The sequence below is a fragment of the Armigeres subalbatus genome, chromosome 3, assembly GCF_024139115.2.
Source record: "Armigeres subalbatus isolate Guangzhou_Male chromosome 3, GZ_Asu_2, whole genome shotgun sequence".
NCBI classification, from domain to species: domain Eukaryota; kingdom Metazoa; phylum Arthropoda; class Insecta; order Diptera; family Culicidae; genus Armigeres; species Armigeres subalbatus.
Genome location: NC_085141.1, coordinates 393,654,075 through 393,678,093, shown reverse-complemented (window position 1 = coordinate 393,678,093; position 24,019 = coordinate 393,654,075). Strand labels below are relative to the sequence as shown.

The following is a 24,019-nucleotide window of genomic DNA, read 5'->3' as shown; positions in this document are numbered from 1 at the left end:
GAACTCGAACCATGGCCGGCCAAGTGTCCATAGACAGTGCTTTCATTTTGTTGTTCTTATTTACTCCGACTCCAAAGCTCAGAATAATTTTCTTAACAAATCTGATGAGCTTCCAAAACCTTACGTAGAACATATGGTAGGAGCTCCCACAATATTCGCTGCAGGTGCCACTATTTGATTTATCAAAGTGCTATTGATGGGTTATGGAGACGCATGGTACGTGGTACAAAAAATGCCTGTCTGACGTTTTATAGTACGTATTGAAACAAATGCAAATCAAATCTCGTTCTAAAAATTCGGATTGAAACAAATAAATCTCTGTACAACGGGTGGTACATATTAACCCGTACTTTAAAACGTTAGCATCACCCAGTCTGTATCCCGCTATATTCGATTGCAACCCCTTCATGCCTTCTAATAACTTCTGAAACTAATTTCAGGACACAAACCAGCAATTCTTTTACTACACCCGTCTAGTACTTCGCTCTCAAATTATGCTTCAAACTGTATCTCTCCCCTTCTCAATTCCGAAGCATACTCTGAAACATAAAACACGCCACCTTCCGATTGCACAGTATTGGTTAAACCAACACATTCGAGATGCAACACATCCATACAGCTTACAGTATTTCAAATGGGTAACAAACAACACGCGCTTCCCAACGTGAGTCGTTCACACCCGCGAGTTAGTTACATTCGAACCGTTCTACTCGCAGCAAGTAAACATTTCGAATCGGCGCTTTTATCCTCTCGAATAAATTGCGTACCTGAATGTGTAGAGCGTGATTGCGCCTATTAGCTACTGACCAATCGAAACGGAAAGGTCGAATCTCTGTTTTCCGAATTAGATTGACGCCTTTGATTATTGGCGAAGTGATTATAGTATTTCGCGCCGGCCGGTCAGTGTCGCACAATTTGCACCGTACATCAACCTCAATCATATAGGTTTCGAGTGAGACGAACAAGGTCAACAAGCAAAAGTGTGTACAAACGTACGAAAGAAAAATTCGGTGCCTGTGTAGATTTGTAGTCGCTAATTCGGTGTGGTGCGCGAAGTCGCTACTACCCGAGCGGGTTATTATTGGATTCTCAGCGCAAGGAAAGTACGTAGCTGTGGTGTCGATTATGATAATTTGATAATTCGATTGCTGTTTGTTTCGATAAGTAGAGCAACTGCAATTCCAGGGGTTCAAAACAAAGGAAAGTTGTTCAGTTGCCTCGCAATGGTGTGGATGTATCACAATAGTTTTGCGGTACATGAGTGTGGACTCGATAACGATGTAACCACAGACAAACAGATGTAACACTTTGAACTAATTTCAATTCAAATTTATCGTCTTTATGTAGATTAAGAATTCATCTGTTAAAGATATAGATTATGCGAGTGAACCGAAAAAAATGAGAACGATGAATTCATGAGGTTTATGTATGCTTGTCTGTGATATGACTATCCAGCGCGGCCTTTATGGTTTGTGACTCGAACGTGAAAAATGTTAAATGATTACATCTGTGTCGGCAGGGTTACCATGTGAGGATTCTGTTGATCACAGATACTATTTTTTTCCATAACGTGATACCTTTAGTGACGGTTACCGTTGATCAACAACACTATATTGGACGCGCCTTCGTTTGGCTAATATGTGTAGAGAATGTGCGAATGATCATACCCAGACGTTGCAGAGCTAATATCTAAAGATACACGAGCAGATGTAGGTAAACGTAGTCATCCAAAATAGTTAATGCTTCGCCTTAGCGTTGCCATGGTGTTGAAAAAGCACTTTGGCGGGTAGTAAACAACCGTTTTCTCCCCTCGTGCGTCGATAGCGATGTTTACATATGAAGTGCACTGTGCTATTTGTTGATATTCGTTGTTTATATGACCGGGACTTCTACCTATTAAGTGTAGTTTGATTACTTATGAAATAATGATAAGCAATGGTAGAAGCATGCATCCACAAATGTATATTCCAATGTAGTTGTCAATTTCTATCTAATAGCTTTATTATTTTAGATTAATTATCATTTTTATGAAAAGTTCCTTTCTGAAAAATCAAGGAGAAGTAATTAAGTTTTTATTTTTTACTGACTCAATCTGTTGTAAGTAAGAATGGAAGGACCCGCTGAAAATATAAAGTTTTGCTTATAAACAGATATTTTCACGAAGGAAGCAATTCTATGGAAAATGGGAGTGCGAAGAGTTTCTCACGAAAACTTACAAGAATTTCAGGTGATCGAAATGCAGGTTCTGTAGCATGTCGCTATCAGCCATATAACATTTTGGGCGAAACTATTTTCGGCCTAATAACCGTTTCGGTCAACAAATTAAATTTTTCTGGAACATTCTATCCTCGCAGCTGGAGTATGAATGGAATGCTCGAGAAGGTATTGAAAAATGGCTAGGATCATCCGTTATGAGGAGCATGTTACGATTGACGAATCTCTGTGTTTCCAGTAAGAAGGCTCGCTTGTCAAACGACAAGACAATTTAGTACTATCACATTTGTACAGATCTCTGAACAAAAAACGAGCACTATATTAAACTCAATTTACATCACGTAACATACATTAAACTTCATAATTCATTAAATTGAGCCTACAAAGTGAAAGTAAAAGCACTTCCGAATGTGATGAATATACACAGCTTATAATCAGTATTTTTGTAATCGGGACGGCTTCAATTTTTAGATTTTTTGGGGACGGGTGTAGGCGTTCAAGCAGGTCCCTTCTACAAATATTTTTTTGCGTTTTTTTTGGTGGGCAGTTATACATCGCACAGGAGAGAAACTAGAACGAATACGTGGCCAAAACCCAAACTATTTTTTTTTTCAACATTTATACATTGTTATATTTTATTAGATAATTAAAAAACATTCTGCCTGTGGCTAAATAAATCGGGACCTAAAATGCGATATTGAATCGAATTTCTTCTGCTTTATTTGGAAAGTATCAAGCATATCTGATTTTTTATTTTTACCAGAAATATTACTATCTCGCTATTGTTTGTACACAATAAATAAAATATAGTGTATTAAAATATACAGACATATTTTGCTTATTATTTTATTCAAATTTAAATTTAGTGATCCGAGTTACGACTACTTAAAACTACTATTTTTGCCATTTTTTCTAGTTTTTCATGAAAACTCGCCCGCAAACGTTCGCAACTTACAATTTATTCAATTTTAATGCGATTCGACTTTTAGCTATGAACTAAACATATCTTGAGCTTGAGCTTGAGCTTGATTGACTGCTCGTAGTTGCTACTCCATTATGACCAGATCAGCTGTTCTTGCACAGGGAACCAACAGATGTTTGCTTGGGACTAGCACACATCTTCAATGTACAAGTACTGGTGATCTCATTTGTTAGGTCATACTGGCGCCTGCCACGTCAGAATGCAAGTCAATGTAGGGAAGGGGGAGGAAATGATGATGCAATCACTCGCCCACTGCAAGCCGAATATACCTCTGCACTTGCCACGAGTTCATGCGGAATTTGTTGGAATTTATGGGTTAGGTTGGAGAGGCAGGGGTCCGTCTTGGTTAACGAGCTGCCAATGTGATAGATAGGAGAAGGTAACTGATGGAATTTCTAATTGGATGTAGGAAACGAGCTCTATAGTTCATTTCCAATTCTAGCAGATTACTGATAGAATACTCAAGTTGGAGGTATATGTAGGAATAGTAATGGAAACGGTATGGAAGTCCATTTCCAGTTCTAGCGATTGCTAGAACATGAGGAATAAAGAGAAAGATACAAAGTAGGAGAATGGAACGGACCTGGGATTTAACCCACGACCTCCTGCGTATGAGGCAGAAGCAGTAGCCATATGACTACCAAGCCCGCTAATTCGATTTTTAGCTATGAACTAAACATATCACATGAAAACTCGTCTGTAAACGTCCGTAAATTAAAATTTATTTAATTTAAATGCGATTCAACATTTTCAAAAAAAATCTTCCTATTTTTATATGAACAAGCACATAAAATGACTCAGAAGTGAAAAAGAAGATGTATTATGTTGCAATGATAGTTAACATATTATGACTTGGATAAATAATACGTCACTCATAAAGCACGTTGATATATTTATCAGAATCTTATTCTTAAACCACGTCCCCATAAATACTACATTAAATGCATAGAAATCAGTAACAGCCTAGATTTTGGTTGAACTCATCTTTATCGCTCTAGGTTTAAATAAGCATTCAACCAAATTCAACATCTTCTAGAAGATCAACAGACATGGTAGGATTGTTTTGGGAAATTCTTGATCACACGAATTGTTTCTCAATTCAGAGTTTTCATAGATCTACATCCATGACGTTAGCTTTTCTGTCACTTAAAGCTTCGATATGCATTCAATCCTATCGATTACATCTCCTGTAAGATAGGTTTGGGATACCCTGGGTCATCCAGACTGGCCTTGAGTTCATAACTCGCGGTTAAAAACTATGGCACTAGTTTTATTTCATTACTCGAAGCATTAAGCACCATCTGGGATACACGTAACTTTGTTAAGTTTTATAACGCTCTTGAAGACTATAATTTACTCTACAAGAGTGTTATGAAACCAGCATAAAACCAAAATGTTACTAAGGATACCCCTGGAGGTACCTTCGCTGGTCTCGCGGGGTACCTTAGACAAAGATTCGTGTTGGCGGATGTTGAATGATAATTGCAAGAAATCATTTTTTTTGATTGACTTCGAAATTCAGAACGACTGGTACTCCTTTATTCAGTCTTTTTTTTTCATTTGACTGCCAAAGAACGGATTTTTTTTTATTAAATTGAGGAAATTTGTCGTCTTGAATAACGACCACAATCTTATTGTCTGGGTTTTAGAGAGTTTCTAGAATCGCTGTTCAAAAGCCGATGGTCAATATGTACTACGCCCCTTTGGAAAAGGTCCATCAATTGATATATGTATTGAAAATTTAAAACGAAATAAGCATGCTTACTGAATCATAATTGCTACTTCGTAATTGGCAATAACTAGTTCTGCTCAGTAGAGTTTGAGACAGATTCTATAACATGCATCACGTCCTTATGACCAAAAAGAAATAGGTACGGGACTTCTTGTGACAAACCAGGCGACGATTTCAACAAACTGTTTTAGAGGATTGCAGCGCGAGTTTTCTTCAAAATTGAAACATTGTCACATTTGGCCACATGGATGACGGTTTTCAAAAAGTCCATAGTAGCCTGCATACTAAGTAAGAATTCTACTAGCCACATCGGTTCAAGAAGGCAAAACAATAAGCAATCGATGTACAGACAAAAAGGTTGATAATCTGATTTTGATGAAGTCTGGAATATTTGAACGCAGAAATTTCTCTATTCCGAATATTGGTATCAAAGTTCGTGGCTTTGCGAGAGGCTGATTACAGAAACATTTTCTAGAACGGGTTTTCGATCTGTAGCTACTGTTGGTCGAAGGTTAACGTCACAAGCAAGCAAAACAAAAATGCATTTTTAACATACCAGCGAAAAACCAGGAAAATCTCCAATGTTCGTAAATCAATAATTTGGATAAAGGATAGAAAACTAGAAGAATTTCTACGGCCGATGGTTTACTTTTAGTTACTTGACTTCCCTAGGCGAAATGACTAGCCAAACCGAGTCTAGTCTCGAAACCAGTCAGCTTCAGCATTATCTTCTTTGTAGCAATGTTTAGTTTTGTTGAGCTATGGAAGCCCCGCATGCACATCACAGCATTATAATCTCTGTTTTTCAATTGAAATTCCAAGAGGATCTTGGAATTTCAATTGAAAAACAGTTCTATCAAAAACATCTAGGTATCACATTTCTGAGAACAGGCAATCAAATTTCTCAACAGCTGACACCTAGTAATAACCTTTGATATTCTAGAATTTCCATCAGAATTTCAATGTTTCACTCAAAATCCCACATTTCATAAATATTTTAAAATAGGATTTAAATCTGGAACTAATGAAAAGGCATAATTTCAATATTTTTCCAGTATTTAATTTTTTTTATCTTCGTCAGCATTACTTCACTGATTGCGATGTTTCAAAGCCAAGTTATTATTGTTGGAAAGCTAGCACGATGAAACTCTTATGCCCAGGTAAAAATATAGACCGGACCGGGAATCGAACCCTATGGCACTGAATCGAACACCATGGTATTGCATCAGAAGACTAAAAGTTTCGGGAACTATTTTATTTCATTTTATTTCTATTTTATTTTATTTCAGCATTTTTATACTTTCATTGGTATTGTCTAAAATTTCGTTTTGTATTCGTAACGCATTCGTGTTATAATTAAACCTAAACAGTTTGAAGTTAACTCAATTTAATATGACAACTATTAGTGGTAGCAAAGTTTAAAATAGCGAACTCGTAGACCGGAGTGCATGAATTCTTCGGAAGCCCAAAATTATTTTTCAAAAATCCATTCGGTTTTGATAGGAGTTAGAATGGATTCAATTTTATTTTCCTATTCATTAAAAAAAAATTATTTTAGAATAGCTAAAGTTCTATTCTTTTACGGGTTTTTTGATATTCGGTGCAATTTAAACATTTTAAAACCATCACGTTTACGTTGGGAAAGCACGTGATTTTATTCAAAAACATTGTTTTGAGGTTTTTATTTGTTTTTACACTTTTATGTAAATAGGTTGCAGACAAATTGCATTTCACTCATAATTCTTTATTATAACTTCATCCTAGGTCACATCAGGCCTAAATAACTGCAAGAAATAAGAAAATTATGTTGAGCTTTTTAGTGGAATGTCTTCACTTGTCATAAGACGAGTTAATACAATCCCATTGAATTCCACCACTTAATTGTATCTTGACAGATACGTATTTCGACCTCAAATGTAAGACCGTCTTCAGTGTCTCGTACTTGACTCGACTTGTCGTAGTTTCGACTTGAGTAGTTTGTGCAACAAGTTGCAAAAAGATGATTTTTTCAGCACGAGTTGTACGTTTTTCCAACGAGGCTTGCCGAGTTGGATAAATACTACGAGTGCTGAAAAAATCAAGTTTTGCAACGAGTTGCACACGCTATTTTTTGCAATGACGGAAAATGGACTATAATTTGATAAATCTGTACCAAAATTGTACAGTCTAATTTACTCCACATGATCATTATTGCCAAAAAATTATGTTGCTGCTGAGAACAATCAGATTCCATGTTACCGTGCCACATTGTATAGTTCGATAAGCCGTGATGCGATATATGTGCTTGCCTTAGGAAATTTTTGATGTCATGTCCACCAAACTATTTATTTTATTACGGGGCGCATAGAATACACTATTTGAGCACTTACTCAAGCTAATTCAGTAAAATATAGTCATGTAACTACTGTCCTGAAGCTGGTTTTTTATTATAGCACCCAAATGAGTGTTATAATGAATATTATGCAACCCATTTGAGTTGCATAATGTTCATTAAAGCACCCAATTCGTTGGTATGGAAAAGTAGGCCGTTTTATCACTCAAAGACGAACTGTAAACCAGATTTAGGTCTTCCAAGAGTTTCCTGGATTTTTTTTGAAGAATTTCCACACGTAAACTAATATCTTCCGACTTATATATCAATATTCCTAGCGATACATGAATTAAATTGTGTTTCATTACGAGGTAACCCAAGAATTCCGTGGAATATAGACCTTAAGGTCTATACGGGTAATGAAAGACCTATTAGCTCCATTTTGAAATGAAACATGCTCTATTTGCTTCTTCTCAAAATGACTTCTCACTTCTTGTTAAATGACATTTGACTTCTTGTTGAAGGCTTATCCAATTTGGTTATATGGATCACATAGAGCATGAACCATTTTTGGAAAGATCTAACAGACATTGGGTACCAATGGAATGCATGGGAAAAATTTGACTATCGAATTTCAAAAACGGGTAGTGCTCAAAAGTATCATCTCCTCGACAAAAAAAGTCCCTATGCTAAATTTCAGCTCAATCGGACTTCGTTAAGTGTTTGACCAAAGCGTTCAAAGTTTGACTACAGATACAGGAAAAATCCGAAACCGATTTTTTTATGCCAAATGTCTTAGAAATGCATGAAAAGTCAAGATCTGGTGATATCCCGAAAAAAAAAATTTGGAGAGAATTGCCTTGTAGGAATTGGTAATTTTTCGAAATCGATTTTTTTATACCAAATGTCTTACAAATGCATGAAACGTCAAGTCAACACCAGATCTCGACGTTTCATGCATTCTGGCATAAAAAAATTTTGGCATAAAAAATCAATTTCAATTTTTTCCAAAAGATTTTTTTTCGAGATATCGCCAGATCTTGACGTTTCAAGCATTTTTGAGACATTTGGCATCAATTTTTTTTTAAATTTCGATTTTTCCTGTACACCCCCCCTTTTCCGTCAACCAAGGTATTCCTTTTTCTAAAATTCTCTTGAAATTTCTCCCTGATATTTTGGAGAAATTCTTTTTCAGAGGCTCTGGGATATTCAAATTTCAACAAAGTGTTCCATCTCTTTGATTTTAATCCATCGCCAGCTGCTCTACAACGACTTTTTGCAGCATACTTTCGAGGCACCAATCAACACAAAAACTGAAGATTGTTAAGTCCTGTTTTATTGTATTGATGTATTTCTTATGTATTCTGATTGCTGTATTATGAGTATATTTTATCCATGTTTGTATATTAATAAGATTTAGGGGGCATTTTTATCCTTATAGTTATTGTGACTTCAGATGTCAGATGACGGTTATTATTAATTGAATAAAAATAAATGAATAATTATTTCTTCTACAAGAATTCCTTCAATACAAATTCTCCGGAATACTCATTCAGGAACTTTAGGGAATTGTCTCTCCAAACGATCAGGCCAATTCCTCTAGAACGAATTTTGTGTAATCCCTCCTTCCGAAATTAAGATGAAATCTCCAACCGATTCAACACGGATTTTTTTTTTCGTCGTGTTTCAACATAAATTTTGGATATAAACCATAAAAAAGTAGAAACCCCGGGGGGGGGGGAATATTTTTTTTCAGATTGTTTAGGGCTTCCAAACCTTCATCGAGTTCAGATCTTGATGATCTACATAAACAACAAAGCGTTTTACGGGGCCTCAATCTTAATATGAAGTTGGCAATAGTACTTGAGACATAATTAAACTATTTTTTATCAAATCGCAGTGTTACCAGAACATCAACGGTACTCCAAACTATTTTTAAGTTCAGATCTTAGAGGTCTTCAACACCAATACGATTCTGAGCGTGTGTGTTAGTTGGAGCAACCTCATGGGACATCATTACACCAATATATACTAATCACAACATTCCCAGAGTTCCTGCGGTACTAAAAATCATTCTTTAGTTCAGATATTGAAGATCTTCAAGACCAACAGAGTGATTCATAGGTTTCCGAGCTTGTGTGTTAGTTGGTGCAGTCCCATTTCATATCAATACACCTGGTACATAATTTTTCCCAGAATATTCAGGGTATTCCAAATCATTTTCGAATTCAATAATTTGAGGATCTGAAAGACCAACAGATTGATTCAACGGCTATTTAGCTTATGTATCAGTTGCTAAAACCCCATGGGACATCAATACACCAGTATATGAAAATTATAACATTTCCAGAATATATTTGGTACTCCAAAGCATTCTTGAGTTATATATATTGGAGGTCTACAAGATCAACAGAGTAATCTAGTTGGTTGGTGAACATGGTGAACATCATTACACCAGTATGTACATAGTACAACATACCCAGAATATCTACAATACTTCAAAGCATTCTATCAACAGAGTAATCCATAGGTTCCCGAGCTTGTATGTTAGTTTGAGAAGCCCCATGGGACATCATTACAACACTGTAACTATCCGTTCCGTTCCGCTATGTAAACGGCTTAAGCGCCACCTTCCAAATTAAAATGACCGTTAACTGGTGTCCGAATTACCTGACATGAAACATCCTCTCAAGACAGGTTCTTATAATTAAAATAGAACCGATGTCGCACTCAGTTACCCAAACGACTCCGACAATTAAACCGAACTAAATTCAAATACGAAATAAAGAAAAATAATTCTTGAAAAATTAACCAACGGGAAAATGCTTAGTTACTAAATAGAAACCAAACCAATCTTAAAATAATAATATGTTTCGTGACGAAAGAAAAATAATGGAGTAGCCTAACTAAAATAGAAGTAAGTTTTATTTTAACTCAATTTTAATTCGAAGTTAATTATAGAAACAACTCAAATTTATCGAGTTCAAATTGATTGCCTTAAAAAACAATGATAGGAAAAAAAAAACAAATTAAGGCAGAACTAAATTCTCTAGGCGACGTCACGTTTTGATTCATAACGTTCTGATACACTAGTTTATTTTTCGGATTTTTCGGTCGTACAAGGGTATATGCGTCCCTTAGCAGTGGAGTGAGCTTTTAATGGCTTTGCTCATGCCTCACGACTTAATGGCTAGCGATCCGTCACGTTTGTGCACGCCTAACTAAAAGTAGCGACGCAGCCTCACGCCTCTCAGACTCGGAGTCGCTCCGAGGTAAACCTGCCGTTGAAGCGATCTTCTGATCAGCCCCAGATTATGCGTCCACGTTGCGTTGGTTGGGCTGATTTGGCTTATTTCACGCGGATAATACTTTATATCGGATTACTCATTATTTCATTAGGCTTACCTGAATTTGTATGTATAGTAATTTAAATACAACTTAGGCACTTATTTCAATAGATTCAATTCATCTCAACAAATTTGAAACCTAATCACATAAAACAATTTTATAGAAATCACAGCAAAAATATTTAAATATTTCCGGAACTTAATTCGAGTTTAGGTTTGATGATTCACACGGTTTAGAAAAGCTTTAGATAATTTGAAAATATCACTCTGATCGTAATGATCTTTTCACCAAGATTGGGTTGAACCTATTTTTCACGACGCAATTCCAGTAATGCGTAATTCAGGATTTTTGATAGTATTTTCACTAGGAATGGCAAACCCTCCCGGTCGAACTGTTAAAGAAATTCCAAGAAGAATTCCTGGAGAAATCATTGGATGAGATAGTAAAGAAATTCCTGGAGAAAATTTTAAAGGAATCCTAGGTAAATTTTCGCATTATATTCCTGAAGGATTACTCAACAGCATACAATATAAATTATGCACGAGGCATGCAAAAATAATTTAAAAAAAAGTTATGATTTGACAAAATGATAATTTTCAATCGCGCCGATCCGAAGCCGTTAGAAAATTGCGCTCACGCCGCCGCCGGTTCAAAGTGCAGCGGTGCACAGGTCTTTTCTACATCACCTTTTTATTATTACAAAACAAATCTTAATGAAATATAAAATACATTTAATCAAATTACGTTGTTGTTCAAATGTGATGCTTTTCAGATCTATTCTACCTTCCTCTGGCAGTTTAAGAAGTTCTACTCAGTGACTGTTTAACACCAGAAGGAAATCGTGTTTTTTTTTATTATTTTGTGTTGCGTTCATTTGTTTGTGACTTAAATATAGTACTGAAACATTCATTTGACCATTAGGTTTCTATCCACAATCAAACAAGCTCATTGCAAGCCAAAAAGTGATAAAATTTCATTAGTTTTGTAGAATATACATACATCGATATTATGTTCAAAAAATTGGCGCCAAACTCTATTGAAGCAACAGAATTTTTTTTCTTATGTTGTTATGACAACTATGTACTAATAAGATTCATAAATTTGGCCAAAATACCTCCTTATTTCTTATTGTGGCAGAGTCCAATACTAAGGTCACACTTTATAAGATCATTTTCGCACCAGGAAATATTTCAGATTTCAGCAGGTTTTACTTTTGTTCCAACGTTAACAGCCGAATCCGTTACAAAAACCCTGTGATTCTCCAAACATCTAGAATGTTCCAATTGTAAATTATCGACAATTTTTGTTATGCCTCATAATTTATCATGAATCAAAATTTCAAGGTCGTTATAGAATCTTCGAGAACCATCTAGCCCCATACTTATATAATAACCTCAATTGTTCTGGAACATTCCATCCCCGTAGCTAAAACACGAAGGGAACGTTCCAGAACGGTCGAATTCGTCATGCAGTTAACTGCCTATGATCGCATGTTTGTAACAATCGACAAAGGTAGACATGGGAGAAATGGAAAGATAAAGTTTGTGATACTATGTATGAGTATGGAAATCTATGTACATAGATGATCTTCAGATTTTTTCCAGTTGAATTCTTCGGTAGCAACATTTACAAGCAAATTTTAGAGATGACCAAATAAATTTCCAAGATTCGAATACGAGTTTGGACCACAGGAAAAATCAACATTGTGTTTGAACTTTTATTAACTAATGCATAAAATCAGTAGTGTCTAATACCTACCACTCCCAGCTGATTGAAAAACTGAACCATTGGGTGATCATTCGAGAATAGAATTTCATTCTCATAAAAAAAATCATAGAAAAAATGATTCTCAAAATTTCTAGAATCATTAGGAACTAATAAGAATTTAAGTAAAAGTGAAAGAAAAATAATCCAAATTGTCGATTTCCGTAGTACTACATTTTCTGAGGACAACTTCCAGTTATTCCAACTGAAGCCATTGAAAAATAAGAATAGAGATCAGATTTGAAATAGATTTGAGTTATAATGAATCGAAATACACACATGAGCTGATAAGATTTTGAAGCCAAAGTGCGTTAAACCTATTCGAGCTACCGATCCAATTGACACAATGCCACAAATTTCGTTGCTCGTAGATCATAATCTAAGGCGTTGGTAAGTCTATGAAAATTTTCACAAATTGTCTTACATAACACAATAATTGCAAAATATGCGCAAACTTTTTGCCACCCACTGGACAGTGGCAATGCACAAAATCACCATCGATGATTGGAATGAGTTTGTTTTCGATGCCACAACGATGCTGGGCGGTCTAGGCGATAGTTCTGATGATGTCAGCAATAACAATTACAATACACAGCTTCAATAAGCGGATGGTTTCGTAGCAGCTTCCCCGCACCACCACATCACGATGAAATAAAATTACCGACTGAAGTTATTGGGGAAAATGGTTTAATATGCACCCATCAGAATATTTTGATATTTTCATGAATCAATTATTATTTTCCATGTCTAATTTGAATAATTCTGTTCTTGCAAAAATAAATAATTGCTTCCATTTTATGAATACTGTTTCGCACTTCCAGCTATAGTAAAATCTATGTCACATTATTTTTTTCTTTACATGATTTTTGTGAAATATTCTTTTTTTATGTCAATCAGTTTAAGAATAATGAGTTAATACAACAATGGAAACATCGGTCTTTAGAATATTTTAGACCGCCATCCCTCCAAGCGCGATGGGATGTCGATGTTGGTAAAAATGATGGCGCGACGGCTGGAAAAGGCGATGACGGGGAAGGTGTGATACGCGCAATGTCTAATCAGCAGCGTGGTCGTCGTCGTCTTTGCCGTCAATGCAACCGTCATCGGGGTAATCCGTCCAGCTGTGACTGTGGCCTGTTCAGTGTGTTCTCCTCCGTTGTCGCTAACAAAAGCATCGAACGAGACCGCACAAGGCCCAGTACAAGACGACAGCTCCTAGCTAGCGGCAGCTTTTAGTTCAGTTCCAGCTGGTCAGACAGAGGCGATCGCAAGTTACTTTATTTTGCTCACATCAGTTGGGTGGTGTTTTTCCTTCGGATCTTTGTTTTGATTTGTTTTCCGGGCGCAAATAGTGAATGCAACACATTGTAAAATTGGGAACGCGCACGCAGTGTAGTGAGGCTGCTTGGAGGAACTAAAACCGCGAAGAAGCATCGATAGTTTGGTGATAAAAGGGACTCGGTTGAGACAAATAGTGTTCTTGTTTTATTTGGAACTCTTCTACTCGTGAATAAGTGATTAAAGCCAGTGCACAGTGCGAAGAAAAAAATTGATTGTTTGATATTTGAATCATAAGTCGAGTGCCTTTTCTTTCGAAGTAGGTATGTTGGGTTTATCAAAATGGGCCATTTAATGAAGTCATAAATATAGAAAGTGCTGGCAGCAAATTTATTCTGAATTATTAGTAAATTTGAATTGAAATATTCCGAGTATACAATTTAAATAATAAAGACAATTATTATTTAAATGTGAACTGATTATTAAATTTCAATTTACTCATTACAAATTTCTCACAAATGTTTTGGATAAACTTAAAATAATGGCCTTGCTTTATGCCTTTATCATGGACTTCTTTTTAGTTAAAAATCTTATATCATTACGTTTGAGTACGATGTTTTGTTTTCAAAAACTGAAATTAATATAGGTAAATCAATAAATTTAGTTTTAATACGATGTGATGTCTGCGAGTGTCAAAAAAAAATCCAATATTATCAACATTTTTGATTTATGTTCAATTACTTATTATAACATTACTCATTCTAAATGTATCGCATTAATGTTCCTCGTGGCACTGAAAAATTCATCATAGTTAAGATCTTCTATTCATTACTTGATGGTATTTATGATTGTGTTCGTTTTCTGTATTTAGGAGATAAATAAAAAATATAAACATATTTTTGCAAAGCTTGGTCAACAATAAGGCTTTATTTGAATTGATAAATCTCTAAATTTCTTTACCTCTGTAGCCATCTAAAATAGTCCTACTACAAGTATTGTATAATGGCCCTATTATAATGTCTGTTAAAACAAATTAAGTCCTTTTCTAAGAAATAATGTCTATCCTTTGACGTCTACACCTTCAAATTAGGTTTAAATTGAGCGTTAAATTGTATGTGCGTCAAGCTTTATATGGCTGGCGATCTTAAGAGCAGCCCAGTAGTTTTGTTTTTCCATTATCTTCTAATAAAACCCCCAATTAAATCCAGAATAGATTCACTAATGGTTTCTGTTTTTTCTACCTCCCATTCTGTATAGGAGAACCATGTAAACTGGACACCACTTGGAAGTGAGTGCTAGGAACATAACTCGGAGTGAATCAAATTGAGACAGTGGTGATCAGCGACCCTCAGTGAAAGCAAAGAGAAAACAGCAAACGATCTGTTAGTGATTGTGCATAAAACATTTCAAAATTTCTCGGGTGAAATCGCAGAACCTTTCAAGACACAAGAAGTGTGAGTGTTCGTTTGCCAAAAACAGATAAACAAGTCAGCGGAAAATTCCCATTCAACCGGAAGAACCACACAGAAGCGATTCTCGGAAGGCATTCCTTGTTGTTGCATTTGGAACTACTGACCCACAGAAAGACACCAGCAACGTTACTTTGTCCTCTAATTCCATTTAATGGATACCAAAATGAATCTATCGTTTGCCGGTTGTGGTTTTCTCGGAATCTATCACGTCGGAGTGGCCGTGTGCTTTAAAAAGTATGCACCCCATCTGCTGCTGCATCGAATCAGTGGAGCCTCGGCCGGCTCGCTGGCGGCGTGCTGCTTGCTCTGCGATATGCCTTTGGGTAAGTACCTTTTTCATTAGTAAAATGTTAAAATTTTCCAACCTGTTCTAGCGAGACAAAACAGACAAACGAAGACATGAGTAGAACAAATTCAAATCGTTCTGGTTGGATGATTTCGTTTTATTTTCTCAATTCGTCATGGATCAAATTCGGAGGCACAAAAAAGTGCAATATCGGCTCTTTGGCTTTCCGCATTCAGTTTCGATGATTACATATCACCATTGTCGATGTATGGGTGAAAGCCACAAACTTTAAACTTTGAAGGCAATAAATTTACCTGCGCGGTAAATCAAGAAAGAACAGGTTCTTACCTGTTCTCGGACATCAATTGAAAATGAGCACGTCTAACGCCCCCTTTCTTTTGAACTCGAACGGTAGTGCTAACAATTTTGTAGCCGAATGTTTTCTCGTCTTACGTATTATGGACAACTGGAAAGGGTAATTAAGATGGTGATAACCTTGGAACCGACTTATGTCTAATGCGGAATGGATGTGCGCCAGCATAATGTTATGTTATTTATATTGATCACTTGTTGTGAGCGAAATGCTGTGTCCTAATACGGAAAAGGCTGGATTGTCTTATCAATTTTTGTTTAACAATTTCTTCGTAATTATTCTCATTATTTTTTGTAGGTAATAAATAATATTTTTCAACACTTCTCCAACTTGAAATGCTTGGAACAAGTAGTTTAAAGAATTTGACCAGGCTTTGCCGGCCCAATTCATTGCCTATGAGACGAATAATCTAAAATCCATGTGGAAACTAGGAAAGAATGCTAACATTAGAAAAGAGGTCTAAATTATCTGGGTAACTGAAACTATATTAGATTTTTAATTTGTAATGATTTTATCTGAATATTATTTTGTTGAAACTGCGGCAGATTATTGTTCAATAATTCAAATATATTCTTCATGGACTTATACCGAGTTCCCTCAAAAGTTGTTTATTAAACTCCTTCAAAAAATATCATTTTGTTTCGATGAGACGATTCTTTTGAAATTCTTTTTTCGTTTCATCATTTCTACGCCTCACTCACTTTTCGCGAAAATTTTTGGTAATTAAAATTGCATAACCGCAACAAAACTCGAACCTAGAACATCAATAAAAATGGCGTTGAGATGCGCTCACCCAACCACATCATCTGCTATTAGGTTGTTTGTTCCATGAAGGTTACTTTTGTTGGCATTGGTGAAGAACACGAGCAAATTTTTTGCTTATCACTCATCGGAATTTTTTTTATTTCTCACAAAATGATTTTCCGGCGGAAAGCTGCGTTAGTGAACGAATTGACGAATAAGGAAACGAGTTCTATCAAATCAATGATCTAAAACAAAAGGAAAAAAAACAAGGTTATAGAAAAAAAATTCAGGCGCTTTCTAGAAAATTACTCGGAATTTGTTTTTTTACAGTGTCTCTTAGAATTAATTGGCCGGAAGGATGTGGCTTTTTCTATGTCGTGTCGATTTGGTTTATTTTTAGAGATTGCGTTCAGCAATGCGCAACAAAAATTTGTTGTGATCTTTTCAAACAGTGATTATTTGTATGTTCTAAAAGCAAAATGAGATTATTTTAAATGACGGCTATGTTTATATTTATACAATGACAATCAATATTTTTTTACCAGAAATCAAAAACCAGTTTCATTTCTAGACGCGGAGCAGATGATCACTACCATCTATTTCTGTTGCAGTTAGGGCTTTGACTTGTTGCGAGTTGTGTTTATCTTGACATGTACATGGGAGCAGTACCGTCGTGCGGGACTTCTTTTGACTCAGGGGGCTACTTTGGATTTTTGATTTTCTAAGAAAACTAAAAGTAAAAAATAAAAAATTTGAAACAGAAAGTTGCCATCCAACTATCAACAAGACATTCGAATGGTGATAATGGATGATTTGAGAGTAGTTTACGTTATAACTCTTGTTTCAAAATGTCCAAAGTAGCTCCCGATTCGCCAAAAGAAGCCCCGCACGACGGTATGCTGTTGTCAACATAGTCTTGCTTCTAATTCGCCCACAGATTTTTTTTTCTCAATAGATTCATTTGTTGCACTATAGAGCGAAACGACAGATCTTCTAGCTAAGTATATTCTTATTCTGTTTTACTGGTTGTGACTTTCAAAAAATTGAAAGTCTCCCTAATAAAGACACAAAAAAAACTTTAAAAAAATAATGACTTTATTCAGCAAAACTTTGTGGCAAATATCAAACACAAATGGCAAATTGACTTGGACTCCGAACAGTTTATTTCAAATTCCGAACAGCCGCAAGAAGCAAATTGAATGCAATTGAATAATTTCGATGATTTTTCGTTGATCCTAACAGTTCTAACGACCTCAAACAGAACCCGTAACATGTCCAGATTTAAATAATATAATTTTACTTGCTGATTGTAAAAAGAATATAAATATAAATGTAAATGATTTTTGTTCAGAAAAATATATTCGGAATGAAAGATTATTCAACACTGGCTGCCCCGTCGAACTTCGTCTCGCCCAAAATTAATTAGTCAGAACAAACATTTATTTTGTATAAAAAAATAAATTTCAACGTTTGCTCTGCGATTCTATTCCATTTGGCAGAGCAAACGTCACCACTTTTTTTTCACTTGCCAAATTGAATAGAACTTGCTTGATTAGTTTTCGAGTTATGCAGAAATGTGTGATTAATTTATATGGGAGCCCTTCCTTCTAGAGCGGAGAGGGGTCTTAAACCACGATAGACTCATTTCATGTCTTTGAAAACTTCCACATACCAAGTTATGCAAAAATCTGTGTTTCATTTATATGGAAACCCCCCCTTCTAGAGCGGGGAGGGTCTTGAAACATTTCTTGTCCTTAAAAGCCACCACATGCCAAATTTGGCTCCATTTGCTTGAATAGTTCCCGAGTTATGGAGAAACGTGTGTTTCATTTTATGGCCCCCCTTTCTGGAACGGGGAGGGATTTCTTAAGAACCTTCACCGGCCCCAAAAACCCCTGCATACAAATTTTCACGCTGATCGGTTCAGTAATTTCCTAGTCTATAAGGGTCAGACAGACAGAAATTCATTTTTTTATGTATATAGATTTGAATCCAAACGTTATTTTTTACCTCTTCCAAATCTTTTCGGAACCAAGATCAGTGTTTAAAAAGGTACAAACTTCTAACATTTTTTTTAAAATAATCTATAATAATCCATAAAATAAAATTTGCAATAAATAGTTTAAAAACAATTAGGGTTACTGCTTCTGGATTTCATCTCATAGCTCCAATATTCATCCCACGAAAAACGAAGCAATGAAAAGGTATTTGATTTGTTCCTTATTTTGTTTTTCGCATGTTACCAAAAAGAAGCGACGAAATTGGTGTCACATTTCTTTGTTTCGCGTTGAGGTGAATATATGTTCAGTGAGATGGAAAACGGAGCAGTTCCTCAAAAAGATTCTTTTCTTCCATTTACTTCCACTATGATGAATTGTATTGACAGATACGCAATTTTTTGTGAGGTGCGGTTCATTTTTAGGGTTCTGCGTCAGAAAAAATGTGCTATGTTCTGTTCTAAATTTATGGAAATGGAAGCAAAACCAGCGGATACATAAACAATTCTGTTTTTATTTCATATCTCACTATACGTTTAAAAAAAAAATGTTCTCAGACCTTCCTGTGAAAAGTGACTAGTGTGACTAGTGCGAAGTGAGAAAAGAGCAATGAGTAGTGAGATATGCACAGTGAAAAATGAGAAAAGAGATGCCTCACTTCTCACTATTCATATCTCGCTTCTCATTTCTTTTTTCTCACTACGCACTTCTCACTTTTTTCAGTGAGAAGTGTGAATTGATAATTGCGAAGTGAGAGGTTAGAAATGAGAAGTGAGAAATCAGAGATGAGAAATGAGGAATGAGAAGTGAGAAATGAGAAGAGAGAAATGAGAATTGAGAAATGAGAAGCGAGAAATGAGCTGCCTCACTTCTTACTTCTCACTTCTTATTTCTTACTTCTCACTATTCACTGTGGAAGTAAGAAGTGCGAAATGAGACGCCTTATTTCTCACTGCTTTCTTCTCAGTACTCACTTAATACAGTAAGAAGTGAGAAATAAGCGAAAAGTGATGCGTCTCACTTCCCACTTCTAGCTCCTCATTTCACTTTTCTCACTTTTTAAAGTGAAAAGTGCAAATTGATAAATAAGAAATGAGAAGTGCGAAGTGAGACGTCTCACTTCTCATTCCTCATTTAATACTTCTCAATTCGCACCTCTCATTGCTTACTTCTAACTACTCAATTATCGTTAATCACTATATAAGAAGTGTGAATCTCACATTCACGGTTTTTTCGGCTAAACGACATTTTCGGTCGTATCATCCGTTTAGCCAAATAACCTTTTCGGGCAAGTGGCTCTTGATGTCAAACGGCATTGCCGGGTACATGTGCTATTCGGTTAAACAACTTTTTTGGCCATATGACTTGTTCGGCTGAACGACATTTTCGACTGCATGAGCTGTTCGGTCAAATGACTCTTTCTGTCTAACTACTATTTCGGCCAATTGACCTGTTTGACAAAACGACTTTTCAGTCAAATTTCAGTCGAACGACATTTTCGGCCGTGCGCCAAGTACGTCATGGAGGAGGCTCCGTAATGCTTTCGTATGTATGTCGGCAGCTGGTGTTGGGAATTTGTATTTTATTGATCGCGATCATAGATCACTCTAAATATCTGCTTTTGCTGAGGAAATGTGAAGCTCTATCCTATTTTGGATATCCATAACATTGAGGTTCTACCAGTAAAACAATCCTATTCGATAAATAGAGCATTTTTTTAGAGAATCCTGGTTTATTGACTCGAGTTTTTCTTTATGTTGGCGCCCAACTGATGCATAGAATCTCGATAACATTGGAATTGGCAGGAACATTGGCAGGGATTTTCTTTACTTTTGGGCAGATCTGTTCAAGCCATGTCTTTGGTTGCCGCCGTATACAAAACCAAAGGCATGGCTTGAACAGAACTGTCCAAAACTAATGAAAATCCCTGCTCAAGCACCAGATGCCAATGTTATCAAGATTCTTTGCATCAGTTGGGTGCCAACATAAAAAAACTCGAGTTAATAAACCAGGATTCTCTAAAAAAAAATGCCCTATTTATCGAATGGGATAAGTTCACCTGCTTGCACTAAAAATGCATACGATCCATATCGATCCAATGGACTTCGTATAGGATGTTTTAGAACTAACTTCAACAGAAACAATGGACGATTTTCCCTGTGACTCACTGTAACATGAAAAAGCAACTAAAAATTCAAAACGATAGAAGTAAGACTTAATTCTCTCACAATCGTCAAGAAAAAAAACACGAATCGCAATATAGTGACGATTAAAAATTCAATTGAAAAACTTCGATTTATTCTGCTGTAAAATAGATGGATTACAGTTCTGCGTAGTGCAAAACTGATGTCCAACGCCATAAAGTGGAGTTTTGTCCCTATGCCTTGGTGGGACGTCCGCAAGACTACCAAATCACACATGATGTAATATAAGTTGGAGGCGATATACGTACACGCTGTATGGAAAAGTTCCTATATCGCCTCCAATTTAGGTTCTTATGTGATGTGTCATATACAATCTTGTGTTGACTGTGTAATAGTGTTAGTGTGGATCGCAGTGATCGCAATTTTGCGGGATGAGACGCCCGAATGCATTACCTTTGAATCGAGTGCAATAGTTTCTTTCTCTGCATGGGCTAGGCGCCCGCATGAGGAATGATCCCAACTTTGCATGGTGGGTGAGACACTCGCAAAAAAGAATCGTTGTATTATGGATACCAGTGATCAAAATTCGTGTGCAGTGGACACCCAGAATATAATATCGTTCGAATTGAGAAGCAGTTTTAGTTAGTTAAAGTGAAATAGGTAGAGGGTAGAGGATTGTTTTCGATACAGAGAAATAGAAGAGATTTGAAGAATATCAGAGTTTTTGAAACATTGCAAACTCCTTATGAAAATGTTTTCCATCCACTAAAAGCATTGCGTCTTTGATAAAGGGTATTTACAAAAATGAAAAAATTAAATAAAATAGAAAGGCTTTTTTTAAAAGAAATTCTAGAAATCATGGAAAAACCTTTTTAAAATTCTGAAGGATTTGCTAGATGAAGGAATTGCAACTCAATACTTGGCGGTAACTGCTTTTGCAATTGGTGTATCTGGCTCGTTCAGCTGCGTTGAGATGGGTGACCATGGACACAGGTGGTAGCTATATATTCGGTTTTTTTTTTCAACCCGAGAAAAATCTATACGGAATTCACGCAAAGATGGTTGTAGGTTGTTTTTTTGGGTGCATTTAAATCCGATTTCGGCAGTGATGCGTTCCAACAAGAACTGCTCTAAGATCAATGAACCATTAAGTACAATTAGTGCCATAATTAGGCTACTGGTAATTCCAGGTACATAGCAAGTCGCAATTGCTCAGTGCCTACTCCGATAATTTTTTTTTCGTCGTGGGCTGGCACTTACCCGACAGCCAGTGTCATAATATTTGTTTTGATTCAATCATTTGATTATGGCTCTGTTCAGAAGCAAAACTAGAAAAAGAATTGTTTTACAACTGTGCTCAACATTGCGTAACAACAACTTCAATATTTTTGACGTGAAAAGATCTTCAAAAAATGTAAATTGATTTGCCTTATAAAATCTCAATTGATATTTTTATTGAATATCTGCAGTCAGGGCCAGGGAAACACGATTTCATGTATTTTAAGTTGAACATGTAACTAATAAGCGATTAATTTATCTTTTAATCGGTTCCGAATATTGCTTCTGGACTGCAACAACAGGCCGCAGCTTCTATAATCTTCTCATCGTCGCCATGCTTCGACTATCCTTCATTCGGCTGCCGCAAAGCCCGTATTCAGCGAAGCAACAGCTCGCTGTTCGTCATACTTTGATAAGCGGTTTCAAATCTCGCTTGCATTGGAGTTTTCCGGCAGCCGTCTTTCGAATGGCCGCGTGCACGAACTCCAACGCCCGGGAGAAGAGAGGCCTTTCCGTGCCCACCCCGGAAGCTGCCGTGCGTTGGCTGTAGACCAGTAGCTTAGAAGGAAAAAAAAATAACTTGGGCCTTTTGGAGGCTCAAAAATGTGTTGCATTGTGTTTTTGTTTTTTTTTTACCTTCGAGATTACTTTTTGGCTCTGCGATTTAATGTTGACCTGACAGTTTCCCTGTTTTGGTCCAACATTTGACCAGTTCTTCTGCCAGAGTTCAAATTGTAACCCTTTTTTATATTTCGTTGTTTTTGATTTTTGAATTAGTTAGAGGTGTCAAAATGTTGATTCTTTGGGTGAATTGACCTTAAATAGCTCAAGGAAACCATAGAGATAATGAAACCCTATGAAATTTTCAATAAAAAAAAAGTCAATTACGATGCAGAAGTCCGCATCATTGGAAAGCAGGATGCTGTCCACGATCCGAGAAAGAAAGGTTTTACTTAGTGACACCTAAACCGTTACTTACAGACGTCCACAAGGATTCAGAAGTGTCTCCTCTTTTGAAATTCATCTGCATTGATTTATTATTCCATATTTGGTTGTGGAGAATAGCCCACTCTTCACTAGAGCTTAGTGGACTTTAGCAAATAGGTGGGAAGGGGGTGGTTTGTTCGTGCAGAATCCAGGCAGAATCCAACAAAAGAAGGAACGCTATGATCACTGGAATGTAAGGCTGATGATAAATACTAGCGCTGGAAATTTCTTTTCAAAAGTTTTGTCCTTGAAATCGCAAACCTTATCGGAGTTTTAGTAGCTTTTCTTTCCAAAAAACTTTTTTTTTCTTTATGCCCCACGACTTATTTCAGATGTCTTTGAAGTCCGGCGTTTCTCTTTGCAATTCTCATGAAATGTGTCTTTTTTTCGCATTCCAAATGTCCACAATTTGGGACCTGGCATTTTCCTAAAATCTTCATATTTTACTTTTATATTTATATGTTTTTTTTAATATTGCTTTACCGTTTTTATTCACGAACGCTTAAGCACATTTCTTAGAAGCGGTTTGTTCAAGAAAAATTCAAAAACGTTGATTCAAAGAGCGAAAATTTTGAAATTTTGATTGAAAAAGTTAGATTATTTTAGGTAAAAGATTTTAGTGAAATATTTTATATGTTCAAATCCCATAGAATTCAAGACAGATACGAACACACCAATACTGGATTTTTCTGAGATTTCGTAGTTTCATGCAAATGCTAATCTGAACGAAACTTCAGATTGTGATTTCTTTAAGGAAAGAAGAGACTGCTATGTCAACTCAAAGCATATTAAACGTTGTGTAGATTATTCTTGCAATTTGTTTGTATTTTCATTATTTTTGGTTTCAAACATTGTTGATAACGCATACGCTTGTTGCGATTAGTCCGTTGTCTTCAACTGCCCCTTTTTTCGAGCGATCTGCGATAACCAAATGACCTGAGTTGACGCATAAATTGACGCTCCTTCCAATAAAGACTACGATGGAACCAAGCAAACACTCCAATCTATAGTCACAATCCCAAACATTTAACTAGCTTATTTATTCATCCTAGCTGCAAGCGCTGGACCAACTCATTCAAGATTCAACCAACTGGAATGTCATGCTTCTG

At 36.2% G+C, this 24,019-nt stretch overlaps 1 protein-coding gene across 6 annotated transcripts in view; it reads left to right on the top strand.

The window, feature by feature from the left end:
- Window positions 1–689: 689 nt before the first annotated feature.
- Window positions 690–24,019, top strand: part of LOC134226810 (1-acylglycerol-3-phosphate O-acyltransferase Pnpla3-like) — a 62,185-nt gene continuing 38,855 nt past the window's right edge. For 3 of the 6 annotated variants that reach the window (XM_062707811.1, XM_062707808.1, XM_062707812.1), the window contains exons 1-2: window positions 692–1,103; window positions 14,887–15,424. In XM_062707811.1, coding sequence (XP_062563795.1) covers window positions 15,253–15,424 — 172 coding nt within the window. In that variant the 5' untranslated portion in view covers window positions 692–1,103; window positions 14,887–15,252. Of the gene's footprint in view, window positions 1,104–13,502; window positions 13,953–14,886; window positions 15,425–24,019 lie in introns of those variants that run through there. The other 3 variants (XM_062707813.1, XM_062707810.1, XM_062707809.1) reach the window with 3 other exon arrangements.